The sequence below is a fragment of the Ursus maritimus genome, unplaced genomic scaffold (genome assembly GCF_017311325.1).
Source record: "Ursus maritimus isolate PB19 unplaced genomic scaffold, ASM1731132v1 scaffold_21, whole genome shotgun sequence".
NCBI classification, from domain to species: Eukaryota; Metazoa; Chordata; class Mammalia; order Carnivora; family Ursidae; genus Ursus; species Ursus maritimus.
This window is the reverse complement of record NW_024424564.1, coordinates 49,143,463-49,157,574: the sequence shown is the minus strand read 5'-3', so window position 1 is coordinate 49,157,574 and position 14,112 is coordinate 49,143,463. Positions and strand designations below refer to the sequence as shown.

The 14,112-nt window shown below is 35.0% G+C and overlaps 1 protein-coding gene across 1 annotated transcript in view; it reads left to right on the top strand.

Annotated features, from left to right (window-relative positions):
* Positions 1–14,112, top strand: part of ST13 (ST13 Hsp70 interacting protein) — a 30,778-nt gene that overhangs the window by 851 nt on the left and 15,815 nt on the right. The window contains 4 exon segments of the mRNA XM_008702962.2: positions 4,830–4,887; positions 7,318–7,393; positions 9,197–9,267; positions 13,054–13,120. Coding sequence (XP_008701184.2) covers positions 4,830–4,887; positions 7,318–7,393; positions 9,197–9,267; positions 13,054–13,120 — 272 coding nt within the window.

Here is a 14,112-nt window from a genome sequence, read left to right as displayed (position 1 = left end):
AAAAATGATTTTTCAAGAACCAGCATGTTACCATGATCTATTCTTGTTATCCTTAAATCTAGAGTACTTCGCTACGTACACGGAATTAATTGAATAGGTATTTGCCAGATGGTAGGAAACCGTGTAAGTGCAGTTTATTTAGTGATACAGATGAATAAATACAGAAATTTGTTTTGGTATTTACTGTATAAGAGATTAATATTCTTTATATTGAAGGAGAACTTAAGGGAGAAAGGGAAATCTTCCCCGAGACGGTTTTTTAAAAATCACTACTACTGGTGAGGAATTTAAATGACACACAAATCGCACCTCATGGTGATGATAGCGACAGTGCAAAGCAGTGTGACTCCTTAGAGGTACTATCCTAAATATCGATCTTTTTATTTTAGTGATATTTTTATAGGGGAAGATGAACCCATAATTACCATATACTTTAAAGAATATTTCTTTCAACAAACTCTTGTAAGGAAAAACTTAAGTTATAATCTGTCAACGTTGTATGTGGTGGTATAATTTTTTTCCTTGAAGAAGTTTCTTCACTTTTTCTCCTCCATTAGTTTTCTAACTATGGTAAGGTTTTGCTCGTGTTGTAAATGTAAAATTTCGAGATCACTTATAATTACTGCAGCAACTTAAAAACTGCCGTTGATAATAGTTAACAAGAATACCATTTTGTATCAGGAAAACCTACAAGATGCTAATTTCAGGACTAGGAGTTCAAGCCTAGATTGTAGTCGTTTCTTTCCCTCTTGAATAACTTGATAATCCAAACGCTTCCCTTTAGATACTTGTGTATTTTTAACCTTTTATGTTTATTAGAGGAAAGAGCCTACAACTAAATTGTTTATGAAATTCCAGGTAAAGCTGATCTGTATACCACAGGAAGAAATGGTTGATGCCAGGACTGAACATTACATTGAGTATATACAATGTTTTGTTCCACTGCTGGAGAGGAAAAAGGGAGCTGTGACGAATAAGCTAAACAAATCAAAGAACAATATAATTTGTGCTGGAGTGATTATGGCTATGTAGAGAATTCCAGTTTAAGGTCTGGAAAATATTGTCAAACATTATTTCCAGAAAATATTTATGTATTTGTTTTTTAACGTTTTTAACGTTTCACATAGGTAATGCGATTTTTAAATTATTTATTTATTTATTAGTCGTTCATCTATATTTTTCTTGTGGCTTCCTAAATTTTTGGTTTAAATATAGGATGAAGCATCTTGGCACATGTAGGGGCCCTATTCTGAAGCTTTCGTTATCTCTTTATTTTAATCTAAACTAAAATTTTTGTAGTCTTTGAGGCTTTTGCTTGAAGTGCATCAGTTTCTCTCTGCCTTCACGTCAGCAGCCTTCTTAAGCGCAGGATTATAGAATATTGGGCTGAATGTGGAGACTTCTGGATCCAGGACGTTCTGAGGCCTAATCCTATAAGGGCTTCACAAGTTGAAACCATATGAGAGTTTTTCTGTGTTCATACTAGATTAGTAGTGGGTACCCAGGCTTAGACATTGAAGAATAGTTTAGTCTGTTTGCGTATTTCCCAGAATTTTTACATTGTTTATAGTTTAAAATTTTATTTGATGTTAAGAATTTATTTAACAACCTTTTAAATTGGACAAAGAGAGATAAAGAATTTTTTTTGGCTCAGTCGGTGAAGATCCAGGGAGATAGTGATCTTTTCAACAAATACGGTTTGGGGTATTTTTGTGTTTCTTTAGGACGAAGCATTTTTTGACACTATTATTTCATTTTATGGCAATTTAAGAGCAAAGGGACTGTCTTTGTGTTATAATCTTCAGCACAGCTCAGGGCACATGGCTTTTCAGTAAATATTTTAAATGAAGTGAACAGGATGCACTTCTACTCTCAATGAATTCGGAACATAGCCCCCAGTTTTTTTGTGCAGGTGCATAATAGCTATTACTCAAAGCATTTTGAATATAATTAAGAGAATTATGAATGAGGTCTTGTGTGATTCCATATGAGGAAGGTCTCTGCACTAGCCCTACTTGGCAACATAAAAACCTATACTGGCAAAGTCCAGTTTGCAATGCTGGGTAGGAAATTAGCTTGTTTTAAATCTTGGAAGTCTTAAATGAAATTTTTGTACCTATAAATTGGTGTTAACCTTCCGGTAGTCAACTGGAATTTGGAATGTGAGAAACTCTAAATGTAGCTTATGAATAACCTTCTTGTGTTCCTTCCGTCCCTATTTTAAAATTAAAAAAAAAATTGAAACTTGCAGGAAAATTGCAAGTACAGTACAAACGTTTTTCCCGAAACAATTTCCAATGTTGTGCCCTCAGCTCCATTGTGTATTTCCTACAAGGACAGTCTCCAATACAACCACTGAACTCAGGAAACTAAGAATGATGCATTAATGCTATCTAATTCTCAGAATTACATGTTGCACTTTATTGTTGTGACTCCTAATCTCTATTCTGAAAGAATCCTTTGATCTTTCCTTGGTGTTCACGAACTTGGCAGTTTTGCACGTTACAGGCCAGTTATTTTGGACAATTTCCTTCAATTTGGGTTTGTCTTACCTTTCCTAAGGCTTAGATTTAGCTTAATACTTTTTTAAAAAAGATTTATTTATTTTAGTGAGAGAGAGAGAGCACGTGAGCTCATGGGAGCAAGTGGGAAGAAGGGCAGAGGGAGAGGGAAAGAGGGAATCTCAAGCAGACCCCAAGCTCGGGGCTCTGCCTGGAGTTTGATCCCACAACCCTGAGATCACGACCTGAGCTGAAACATAGGATGCTTAACCAACTGAGCCACCCAGGCACCCCTAACATAATACATTTCTTGATAAGACCGTCCCTTCCCAAAGTTTTAACATAAGTTAGACTGTTATGGCTGTGTTTGAATGTTACCTGAATACATTCCTGAATGTTGCATTTTGAAGCTTAAGAAAAACATAGCTTAAGAAGCCCTGTGTCTTCATTAAAACTTAACTGCAAAACGGATGCCTGGGTGGCTCAGTTGGTTGAGCGTCTGCCTTCGGCTCAGGTCATGATCCCAGGGTCTTGGGATCAGGTCCCGCATCCAGCTCCTTGTTCAACAGGGAGCCTGCTTTTCTCTCTGCTTCTCTGCCAGCCAACTCTCCCTGCTTGTCACCCTCTCTCTCTCTGACAAATAAAATCTTAAAAAAAAAATTAAGTGTAAAGAACTATTGTTTGATTACTGTGCTCTTTTGAAAAGTAGTTTTTCTGTAGGTCAGAATTTTAAAGAATTTTGTTTATATGCCTGTTTCTTATTAAATCATTTTACTTTGCTGAATTACAGACTAAGAATTAAAACAATTTTTTTCATGTGGGAACCATTTGTCGTTAAGGGTACTGAGTAAGTGAAGATTTTTGTCACTGTCACATTAAACTGAATAGGGAAAGTGCAAATTTGTCTTGATTGGTGCTCAACAATAAATTCCTTCATTTGCTGTTTTAGATTTATAGTTTCGCTTCATGTTGGCTTCATTTTGAAAGTGAAAAGACAAGCCATGGGAAGGGAGAAGATATTTGAACACATAAAACTGACAGAGGGCTTATATGCAGAGTATACCAAGAATACCTACCGATAAATATGACAATCTAATAGAAAGCTGAATGAGAGTTGAACTTTACACAAAAGGCTATTCAGATGGCTGATAAATAAATGAAAAGGGACTCAACTATAATGAGATGCCACTATACATGTATCAAAATGGCTAAAATTTTAAAGATGGACAATAGCTAAATGTTGGCGTAGGTGTGGAACAACTGGATTAAAAAAAATTACTGGAATTCTTATGCACTGCTGATACAAGCGTAAATTGGCAAAAGAACTGTGAAGAACCAAATCCATTTCCCATTTGGAAACCAATATCCATTTAAATCCAACATACACATTACCTTGTGTCCAGAAATTCCACCCACCTGAAATGAATGTAAACAGGGATATAACTTTAGTTACAAAGAATCAATACCTAAGGGTGTTTTGAAGTAGATTCCTTTCTGTTTTTCCAAGTGAATAGATCTCTTTTTTACATAAAAGTTGATGGCTTTTTTTTTTCTTTTTTAAAGGCAAATTAAGTCTTTGTGGCCTCCAGTTTTCACTGTTGTGAAGAAGTGCCCCTAATCCATTGAACATTGTAGTCACTGGAATGCTGCGTGGGGCCCATTTCCTTCAGAGTTGGGCCCAAATGCAGCATGTAGCACTAATTCTTCATAGTCTTTTTTTTCTCCCTTGTTTTTAAGTTTTTTGTGTGTGATTCATAGTGTTGCCATGGAATATTTGGGAAAGGACTTAAAGGCCAAGGGGGAGGTATTAATGGGTTGATTGTAGAAGGGATGAGGAAATCTATACTGTGAGGGGCAGAAAGAGTCTTTGTAGGCCCCAGTCAGAGGAAACAAACATTTTGAATTATTATACTATGACTTCGTAATTATTTCATAAACTGATTATTTGAATTTAAGTGAGCTCTTACTAAAATTGAAGTTTTGGATTCAGTATACCAACCGAATTGTAAACTAACAACTTGTACAAATGATTTTGTCATTGCATGTTTTTCTGCCTCTACCTCTGGGAATGGACACAGGGAAGCTGTATAATTATGTTTATTAGACTTATTGAGGCAAGGAAGGGGTTAGGTTTTCATTTACCAGTATGCTAAAAAAAATTTTTTAAGCTAAGAAAACTTAATACTGAAGCATTCAAATTGAGTTTACTCATAAAGGTTTGAGAAAGTAACCATCTAAATATCTTTTTTCTCCAGTGTAAATAAATGTTGCTTTGCTCAGTGAATTTTAATTTTCTAAACAAATATCTTTTTTCTCATCTTCCTCAAGCATGGGGGGTAAAATACCACCTGCCACTCATAAAACTAAATCAGAAGACAATATCAAGGTAAGTTATGAGTTTCATCTGTATGTTTAGTGATAAAATTATACTATAAAGTTTTTAAAGTGCTGCTCTCAAATTACCACTCCTGATTTCCTCAGGATCACTTGGAAATAAGATTTCTGTAAAATTTCTAATTGGACATAGAGTATCTGTAATCTGATTTAACACTGAGAATTTGGGGTTGAATATTCACTATGTTTGAGAATGGAAGCTTGTGTGTGTTACATGCATGACCTGTGGGTGGTTAGCTCTGGGACTGTGTGCGTTATATAGTCTTCATCATCATTGCATCTTTAGCACCTAGCACAGGTTTTTATGCATTGTGGGTACTTGATTAAAATTTGCAAAGTAAATGAAAAATAATCCAAATCAGTAAGTCTTATTAGGTTTTTCTACCATATCACGTGAGGGTTATTTCTGAGTATGAGTCAGCATATTTGCCCAAAAAAGGTGTGCAAGATTAGGAGGAGCTTACCAGTAGCTGAAGTTTAGAGATGGGGTAGGTGTATCTTTAAGAATGCTTCCTTCAAGGGGCGCCTGGGTGGCTCAGGGTGTGATCCCGGTGTTCTGGGATCGAGCCCCACATCGGGCTCCTCTGCTGGGAGCCTGCCTCTTCCTCTCCCACTCCCCCTGCTTGTGTTCCCTCTCTCACTGGCTGTGTCTCTGTCAAATAAATAAATAAAATCTTAAAAAAAAAAAAAAAAGAATGCTTCCTTCAAGAGAAGAATGGTGTGGGGGGAACAAAAAAAGACTTCGGTTGGCTCTCGAGAAAGAAAGCAGAAAAGAGCCCGCTACACTCCTTTAAAGTGGGCAGGAAACCATCCCTAACAATGGACAGAGGAGGGGGTTAATGCCACGCCAAACTTCCTAGCTCTCCAAGCACTCATTTTAATTTCATTTTTATTTTATTTCTGATTCTCCTCCAAAAACCCTTCCCATTCTTTTTCCCTTTCCTTTCTTCCTTTCCTTCCTCCAAAAGAAAAATGGCTCCTTCAGAATTCTTCTATTTTGTATTTTCATGTCTAAAATACTTTGCCCCAAGTTTCCTTACTCCCTCCCTTCCCCCCTCCCTCCCTTGCTTCCTTCCTTTTTTTAGAGAGAGAGAACAGGAGGGGAGGGGGTGAACAGAGGGAGAGAATCTTAAGCAGACTCCAAGCTGAGCACGGAGCCCCACAAGGGGCTGTATCTCACAACCCTGCAGTCATGACCTGAGCCGAAATCAAGAGTCCGACTGAGCCAACCAGGCACCTCTCCGAAAGTTTTCTGATCAGCGGTCTTAAATTGATTAGAAAATTTACTGTTTTATTTTTTAGAACCCTAAACAAGGTTTATCTATCTGGATATGAAATCAGAAGTTCTGTCTTTGAACAAGTGAAGTGAGAGAAGTTAAAAGCCCCAAAAGTAGTTATTCTTGTTTTAGAGGAGTCATCGTCAGAGTTTACTAGTTCCTGATAGGATACTTTTGATAGGATACCTAGATAGGTTATTTTGCCATGGGTAAACATGTATAAAGACAAAATTATATTTAATCTATGTCTCTGCTAAAATATTTTTGTAAGAAAACATTCTGATTTGGCTTATATGTTAAAACATATGATACCTTGCACATGGTAGGGTCTCAACATATTTTGTAATGAGGTAGGGTTTTTGATTCTAATTTTTAAGAATTACAAAAAGTAGCAACCTAAATAACTGGTTACATAATTTATACTAATAAAGTTAAATGAATAGATGGGGCGTGCTGATTGTGATATATTCTTTATGAAACACAGCATTGTTAAATGGAAAGGTCAAAGTGCAGAGTTGTCTTATATCTATGCGTTGAGAGTATCTAATGGGATACACCAGGAACCACACTGGTAACTTATAAGATGAGAAGGAAATTTGGTTTTCATCATGTGAACCTTGAAATTCATTCAATTCTCATCATTTGTGTATTATAGTTCCATTGTTCCATATTTGAAATTCCAAATTCAAAACCCTTGAAAATGTAAAAGATTTTTAGTGTATTTGTTTGGCAGTAAAGCATAATCTGAACAGATGTGAGGCTATTTATAGTTTGTATCCCACTTACCGAACGCTCAGACTTTATTTTGCAGATGTAGTGATGTGTTCATTATGGAGAGTTGTGGACCACAGTGCTTGTTGAGGGTGCAGCATAAGTGTGGGTTATGCATTTGTATTAGCTTCCTACAATCCAGCATTTTTTAAATTCTAAAATTTGTTTTAAAAGGTTTGGAGGAGGGATTGGACCTATTCTTAATTTAAAAAGAGAAAACAAAACTAAAACAAGTTTACCAAAACAATGTAAGAAAGGGTACATTAACAGCTGAAATACAATGTATGTGAACAGTTTATATGTTTTTATAAATTAGTGTATATATTGGGTGTGTTACTAAATACTGAAAGCATTGTTTGCCTTCCCTTTGCTAGGAAGAAAAAACAGATAGTAAGAAGGCGGAGGAAAACATAAAAACAGACGAACCATCAAGTGAGGAAAGTGATCTAGGTGAGGAAGATGGTGTAGTTAGTTTGTATTTGATAATCTCATGATAAGATCCTGTGCTGATTTTTACTAAATTGACTAAATCAGAGCTAATTAGAAATGTAATGTAGCTGAGCTACATATGAAACTTAAAATTTTCTAGTAGCCACATTTAAAAAATTAGATGAAATTAACTCAATATATCTAAACTAACATATCTAAACTATTAACATTTCAACATGTAATCAGTATGGAAAAATTATTAGTGAGATCTTTTCCTTTTTTTAATACTGTCTTCAAAATCTAGACTACATTATACTTAACAGCACATTTCAATGCAGATGTTAAATGTTATATTTTTGTGGAAATATTTGATGTATATTCAGACAATGAAATTTGTAGTTGGGTTGCATACCCAAGTTGTTCTAAATATATGTAAAAGTTTTCCAATAATTGAATCAAGTACCAGAAAATTATTTTCCTGTTACTGCTTACATCCACATTGATAAAACTTGTTCATTCTAGAAAAAATGATATGCCATTAGTTTGGTTGTTTTTTGTTTGCGAGTTTTTTTAGGCTGCAAACTGACAAGTATCTTTTCCTAAATTTGGATGTCCTTTGAGACTATAAATATATATACTCCAGTTATTAAATGGGCAGTCTCAATTCATAGATTCTGTCTAAAAGCTAAAGAAATTTACTTGTAATTTTTCAAATTTTGAATCAATCTTTGATACTGTTAGAAAGGACTTCTTGTTTACGGGCTTAATTGACGATCTTTCGCTTTTTGTAAAATATCTTTTTCAGTCTTACAATTTTCCAGCAATTTCCATAACTATGATAATGTCTTACCATCTCTTCATCCAAAGCATTTTCTTTTTTGTGTATGAATTAAGCTGTTTTATAGTTAGACAAAGTTACAAGTTAAGTTCCTGTTAAAAGTTGACTAAAATTTTTTGTTCGACAATTCTAATTTGAGGTAGATAATTTCAGTTTCATTCTTTTTTTTTTTTTTAAGTTTATTTATTTAATTTCTGTATCCAACGTGGGTGTTGAACTCACGACCCTGAAATCAAGAGTCACATGCTCTTCTGACTGAGACAGCCGGGTGCCCCTCAGTTTCGTTCTTTTTTGACTGTCAACTGGAAACATTAAATTCACTCAATTTGCTAAAATGTCCTTAGCATTGTCTGTTATTTTGAAAAGTTTTTTTATATTGAACAGTTATTTTGTTTTCCTTTACTGTAGCAAATTACAGTTGTCTGTCATGAAATTTATGACGTAATCTCTTTCTAGTTTCTTTCTTTGCTATTTTGGTTATAGTGCTAGCTTTTGAGTTTTGAGTCTGCATCAGCATTGTGCCTTTATCTTAAAATTAAAATTTATTTGTAAAAAAATATTTTATTATGATTTACATCATCACTATAACTTGTGCTATCTGCATAAAATATTTTTTAAAACATTACATTGATGTGTAGAATAAAATATTTGAACTGAATCATTTTGTTGACACTGACTAAATCAGTGGTGTCTCTATGTGTAATACTAGAAACTATGTACTTGCCAACATTCCCATTACAAGACAGTGATAAATATCCTAGATGATGCAACAGTTGAAATGAAATATAATCTTAGCAAAACAATAAAATAGTATTTAATGGGAAAATATTTTACAGTGCGTCGATTTAAATAAGTTAACATAAAGTAAAATACTTAGGTTATTGGTTGGAGTGGCCATAGTTCATTAGTTCTTAAGAGTCTTATGTAACTAATAGGTGCTGTATTGGACAGCACAGGTCTTACTGTCATTTTCTTAATTTTGGCAGAAATTGACAATGAAGGTGTGATTGAACCAGATACTGATGCCCCTCAAGAAATGGGAGATGAAAATGTAGAGGTAAGTTCAGTGGCTTATTTTCTGCTTGTTGTAAGGAATGTGAAGGCCCCACCTATTGCAGTGATTTTATGACATAATTCAGGAAGAGCACATACTAAATCCTTCTCTGACTTAAGGTATTTAGGAAAGCATTTTATTTTACTACTTAAAATATTTGTGAAAATTTCCATTATTTTTAATCATACTCTAACAATCTCTGAAATCTTTATTTTCTGTTTACCTGCTTTTTCAGTTTGCATCTGTTTTGACTATTCTTTAGACTACAGAGTTCACCTAACATTTATATTTAGAAGTGAAATTGCTTATTAATGGGATATCTAATATCCCATTGTCTTCCAAAATGGTTTTGTCACAGTGGGTACAGTTTTACCTTCAAGGTAGTAAGAATTGGTTCTTGGGAGGGGGCTTGCAAACAACCTTAGATATTACGGTGGTTAGTGGTCTTCCAAAGGGTTATAACATATATGCAATGTATCTGTGTGTATTAAAATGGAATGGGGAAGTATTAAAAAATATCTCAAATGGCTCTTTGGGGGTTGATAATGAACAAAGGCTTGAGAAACACTGAAATATAGTGTAATAGTGGTTTAGAAGCTTGGTTCATGTTCTCAGCAGCACTTGATACTAACAGATTTCGTCCTTGCCAGGCTTACTGTGTGAAATGGTATGCCCTTGGTGGCTTTTAATTTGCGTTTTTCCAATTTCTGGTAAAATTGAGGATATTCTAATGTTTAGTAGTCATTCACAGGTATTTGTGAAGTGCTGTTGTGACTTTTCCCATTTTTCTTCTGGGTTGTCTTTTTTCTTACTGATCTATAGTTCATTTTATGTTCTAGAGACTAACAGTTTATCATCTACATGTGTTCCACATATTTTCTGCTAGTTGTGGCTTGTCTTCATTTCCTTTATGTTACCTTAATAGAATCTTTTAGTACAGTTACCTAGATTATTCTTTTATATATTTATTATGCTGTTATCTCAAGGTTATAATTGCTGTAAAAAAAAGTCATTTTTTCCTTCTGAAAATTTTATGTGTTAACCTTTCACCTTTAATCTACCTGGCACCACTATTAAAGAATTCCTTTCCTCACCAGTGCCAAAATACACTGTTTCCATATATGTGTGGGTCAGTTCTGGTGTTGTGTTTTCCTTGTCTAATTTTTTTCCATGTGCTAATGACCCATTATCTTACTTGGCTTTATATTAAGTCTTGTTATCTGGTAGGGGGATCCCTCCCCCAACAATTTAGGGAGTATTTTGGCTGTTTTGTTGGCCTTTCTTTTTCCATATAAATTTTAGAATATTATCTATTCTGCCCCCCACCCCCACCCCAGTTAGAAGTGCATTAAATCTGAAACCCAAGTTAGGGAGAAGATAAAGCTCACTGTTGTGATTAACTACCCATGAATGTGTATCTCTCTAATCTTTAGGTCTTTTCTGATGTTTTTAGATAATTTATTAGCATTTTCTCCGTAAAGATTATGTGTACCTTTAAGAACAAATATAGGTACTTTTTGTCACTGTTTGTGAAAGGAATTTTTAAAAATTATGTATTCTATTGATGATGCTGTATCACTTTGACGTGTCTAGGTTTGTAACACTGTATTTTTGCTACTTGGGATGTATTGGGCATTTTAAATTCTAGGGTTAACTTTCTTCAGCTCTGGAACATTTTCATCTAGTATCTTTCAAATATTGCCTCTTCCCCATTCTCTCTACTGTCATTCTGGAGTCCTAGTTAGATATGTATGAGATTTTTTTCATTAGTAAATTCTATTTATCACTGCCAAATTATGTACGCTTTCAGTCATTTGGCTGTTGATGTTTGAATTTGAATGCTCATTTTTTCATCTTTATGTCTTCCTTTGATTCATTTTAAAGTATACTTGGTTATTTATAAGTCCCTTTTTTCTTACTCATTTTCAGAACTTGCCTTTATTCTCTTAAGCACATTATAAACTTTGTCAGACTCTTCTTGGGTTTATTCTTTTATTTTTCCTGACTCTTGCTCGTTGAGAAGGTACCTTGTTTACTTGTGGATGGTGTGTGTACATGTGTGTGTATGTGTGTATTTTGACCGTGGGTGTGCGCGTGTACGTGTTGGAATTTTGACCGTGAGTTCTTTGACATTTCACCTGGAAAAGTTATTGAGGCCTAGGTAGAAGCTTTATTCCTCCAAAGAGGAAAGTGTTTGCTTCCATCAAACTGAGTTGGACCTACCAAGTCAAGGACCATTTTAAATTCTCAGCATGGTTTTTTTTGTTGTTTATGTAACTATACAAGTAGTGGGAATTCCACAGGAAAGCCTGGCTTATCATGAGTTTACAGGGGAAATTTTTTTTTTCTTCTTGCTACTTGGCTATACCTTTCTTTGGGACAGGTTTGTTTTTGGTTTGCTGTTATGCTTGCAGGTAAGGCATTGGGGATTCCAGATTTATTGGAGGGTGTCTGATTAGACAACATGTATTATCTTCACTTGAATCTAGATTTTCTTTCACGTGTCCTGCACTACATTTGAAAACAGTTGTGAGGTCACCAGTTTTGACACCTGTTGAAAGGGTGAAAGCAGATGGAGCATTCAGCTCCCTTTCTGGTTTCAAGTCTTCATTTAATCTTGTTCTCTGAGGATTTCTACATTCTTAGGTCAAAGATGGCTTTTACACTTACTCAGGGCATCGTGTGTAACATATTGCCACAAACTGAAACTGTCTCCCCCCCGGCCCCCAATTTGGCTTTGTTAGGATGTCTTACTATCTGGTAACGTGTGTCTTTGTTGTTTTCTTCTTTAAAAAAAAAAAAAAGATTCTTAAACTTTTATAAATTTTTGTTGGAATTACTTCAAATTTATTGAGTAACTTGGAGTTAGGTTGAAGTATTTGAAAAAGTCTTTCCATGAACATAGTATACATCTTGTGTTCTTTAGTAGAATTTTACTTTTTTTTCCTGCTTTGAAAGTCTTGCATGTTCTTAGAGTGGTATCTTGTTTTGACCTGTTTTGTAACTAACTTTTGCTGATGTGGAGGAACTCTTGGTTTTCTATGTTGTTTCTGTGTTTCTGAGGACCTTATTGAATTGTTTTAGTAACTCTGATAACCTGTCATGTCTTGGGTTTTCTAGGTAAACTTGAAGACAGCTTGGTGTTTCCTTTCAATTCTTAAACCTGTCAAATCATTTTCTTAATAAATTAGCCAGCACCAGTAATATTTTACACAGTGGTTGGTGATAGATATTTTTGCCTTTTGTTAAAAGAAATTACTTCTTAACTTTCCATTTAGGTGGGATGTTTGCTGTAAGTTTTTGTTATTAATGATCAGTGTACTGTCAGCATCTTGTATGGTGTTCTGTACAGTATAGGTACTCAGTAGATGTTTGTTGGAACAAACGAAGGAGACATTTCACTTAAAATTTAAGTCTAACAAGAACTAGCTTTAGTTATTTAGTTACATCTTTATGAGGAGATTGAGTTGTAGTATTTGGAAGACTAGAAAGGAGTTGGTGGGACAAGGGCAGGAACATCTGCTTAGGTTGGTTGGGATGGAGGGAAGGAAAGGTCATGTCTAAAATAAAGGGTTGGTAGTGAAATTTATTGTTTATATGAAAGATTAAAGCTCATCCTGTGTAATTTCTTACTAATCACTTACCATAGTTACCCTCTTGCTCCCTGGAGACTAAAGAAGAATGAATGAAAATGGGGGTTGTGTCTACCCCATCTCTAAGAAAGCCCAAGCTGCTTCCTTCTCTTTGCTTTCTCTGTTACTTCTAAGTTGACCTACAATTTCCCCCTAGATAACCGAGGAAATGATGGATCAGGCAAATGATAAAAAAGTGGCTGCCATTGATGCCCTAAATGATGGTGAGTGATTTTTTTTTCCTCTTTGCTATATTTCTATGGTAGTCTGAATATTCTCTTTTCCCATGCAGCAACTGTTAAATAGTGGGAAAGTGGAAGGGAACTTTGTGTATTGAGTATCTTATACTGGAGCAGAAAGTGTCCTATTCTCTACCCACCCATTCCCCCCTTGATAAAGAGGCTGAAATCATTCAGGTATCAATTACCTTGCCTCAGCACACGGACACATCCTGATGTGACTGAAAGACTCCTTTCCTGACCAATCCTGGTGTTTGTCCACTGAGGAGAGGCTTTAAGATAAAGGTGAACGTTTTTCAAAAAAAGTAGTATTATTAGAACAGTGGCTCTTAACTTTTTATATAGTAACAGCCTTGACAAATGATGTCCATTGGCATAATGTTCTTGTTCTAATCTTTGTGTGTTAGACCCTTTTCAGAAAATCTTTCAAAGTGGGAGAATGCTGGTAATAATTTAGTAAGCATAATATTTAATCAGTTATAATTTGTAAGAACAAATCATTTCTTAGCTTGGGTAGTATGCAGACCCCTTCATAGCTTTGTGGTAGTGTGTCACAATGCTATTGTGAGAGAGCTGCTGCTCTCTAATGCTGATGTGCATTTGGACTTCATCCGTAGACTTAGAAGATGACAAAAGTTTTACAAAGTTCAGTATTGATTGCTGTTCCAAGTTGGCAAATTATATTTGCTTTCTTTTTTTGTAATCTTACCACCTTCTTAGTTTAGGTCATTATCACATGTTTATGCCATTGCATTAGCCTTAATAGTTTGCCTACCTGAAATGTCTGTTTCCTTTATTGCTTTCTATTCGCTGTCTCTAGATTATTCTTTCTTAGAACCGCTTTTTATTTTCACACATTCCCTTGCTTGTAACTTCTGACTAGCTTTTGGCATACTTTTTGAGGATCTTCATCATAGCACTAGACCTGCTAGAGTCAGATCGCATGTATTGCCTTCCCAACCTTGTTCTCTTCTTTT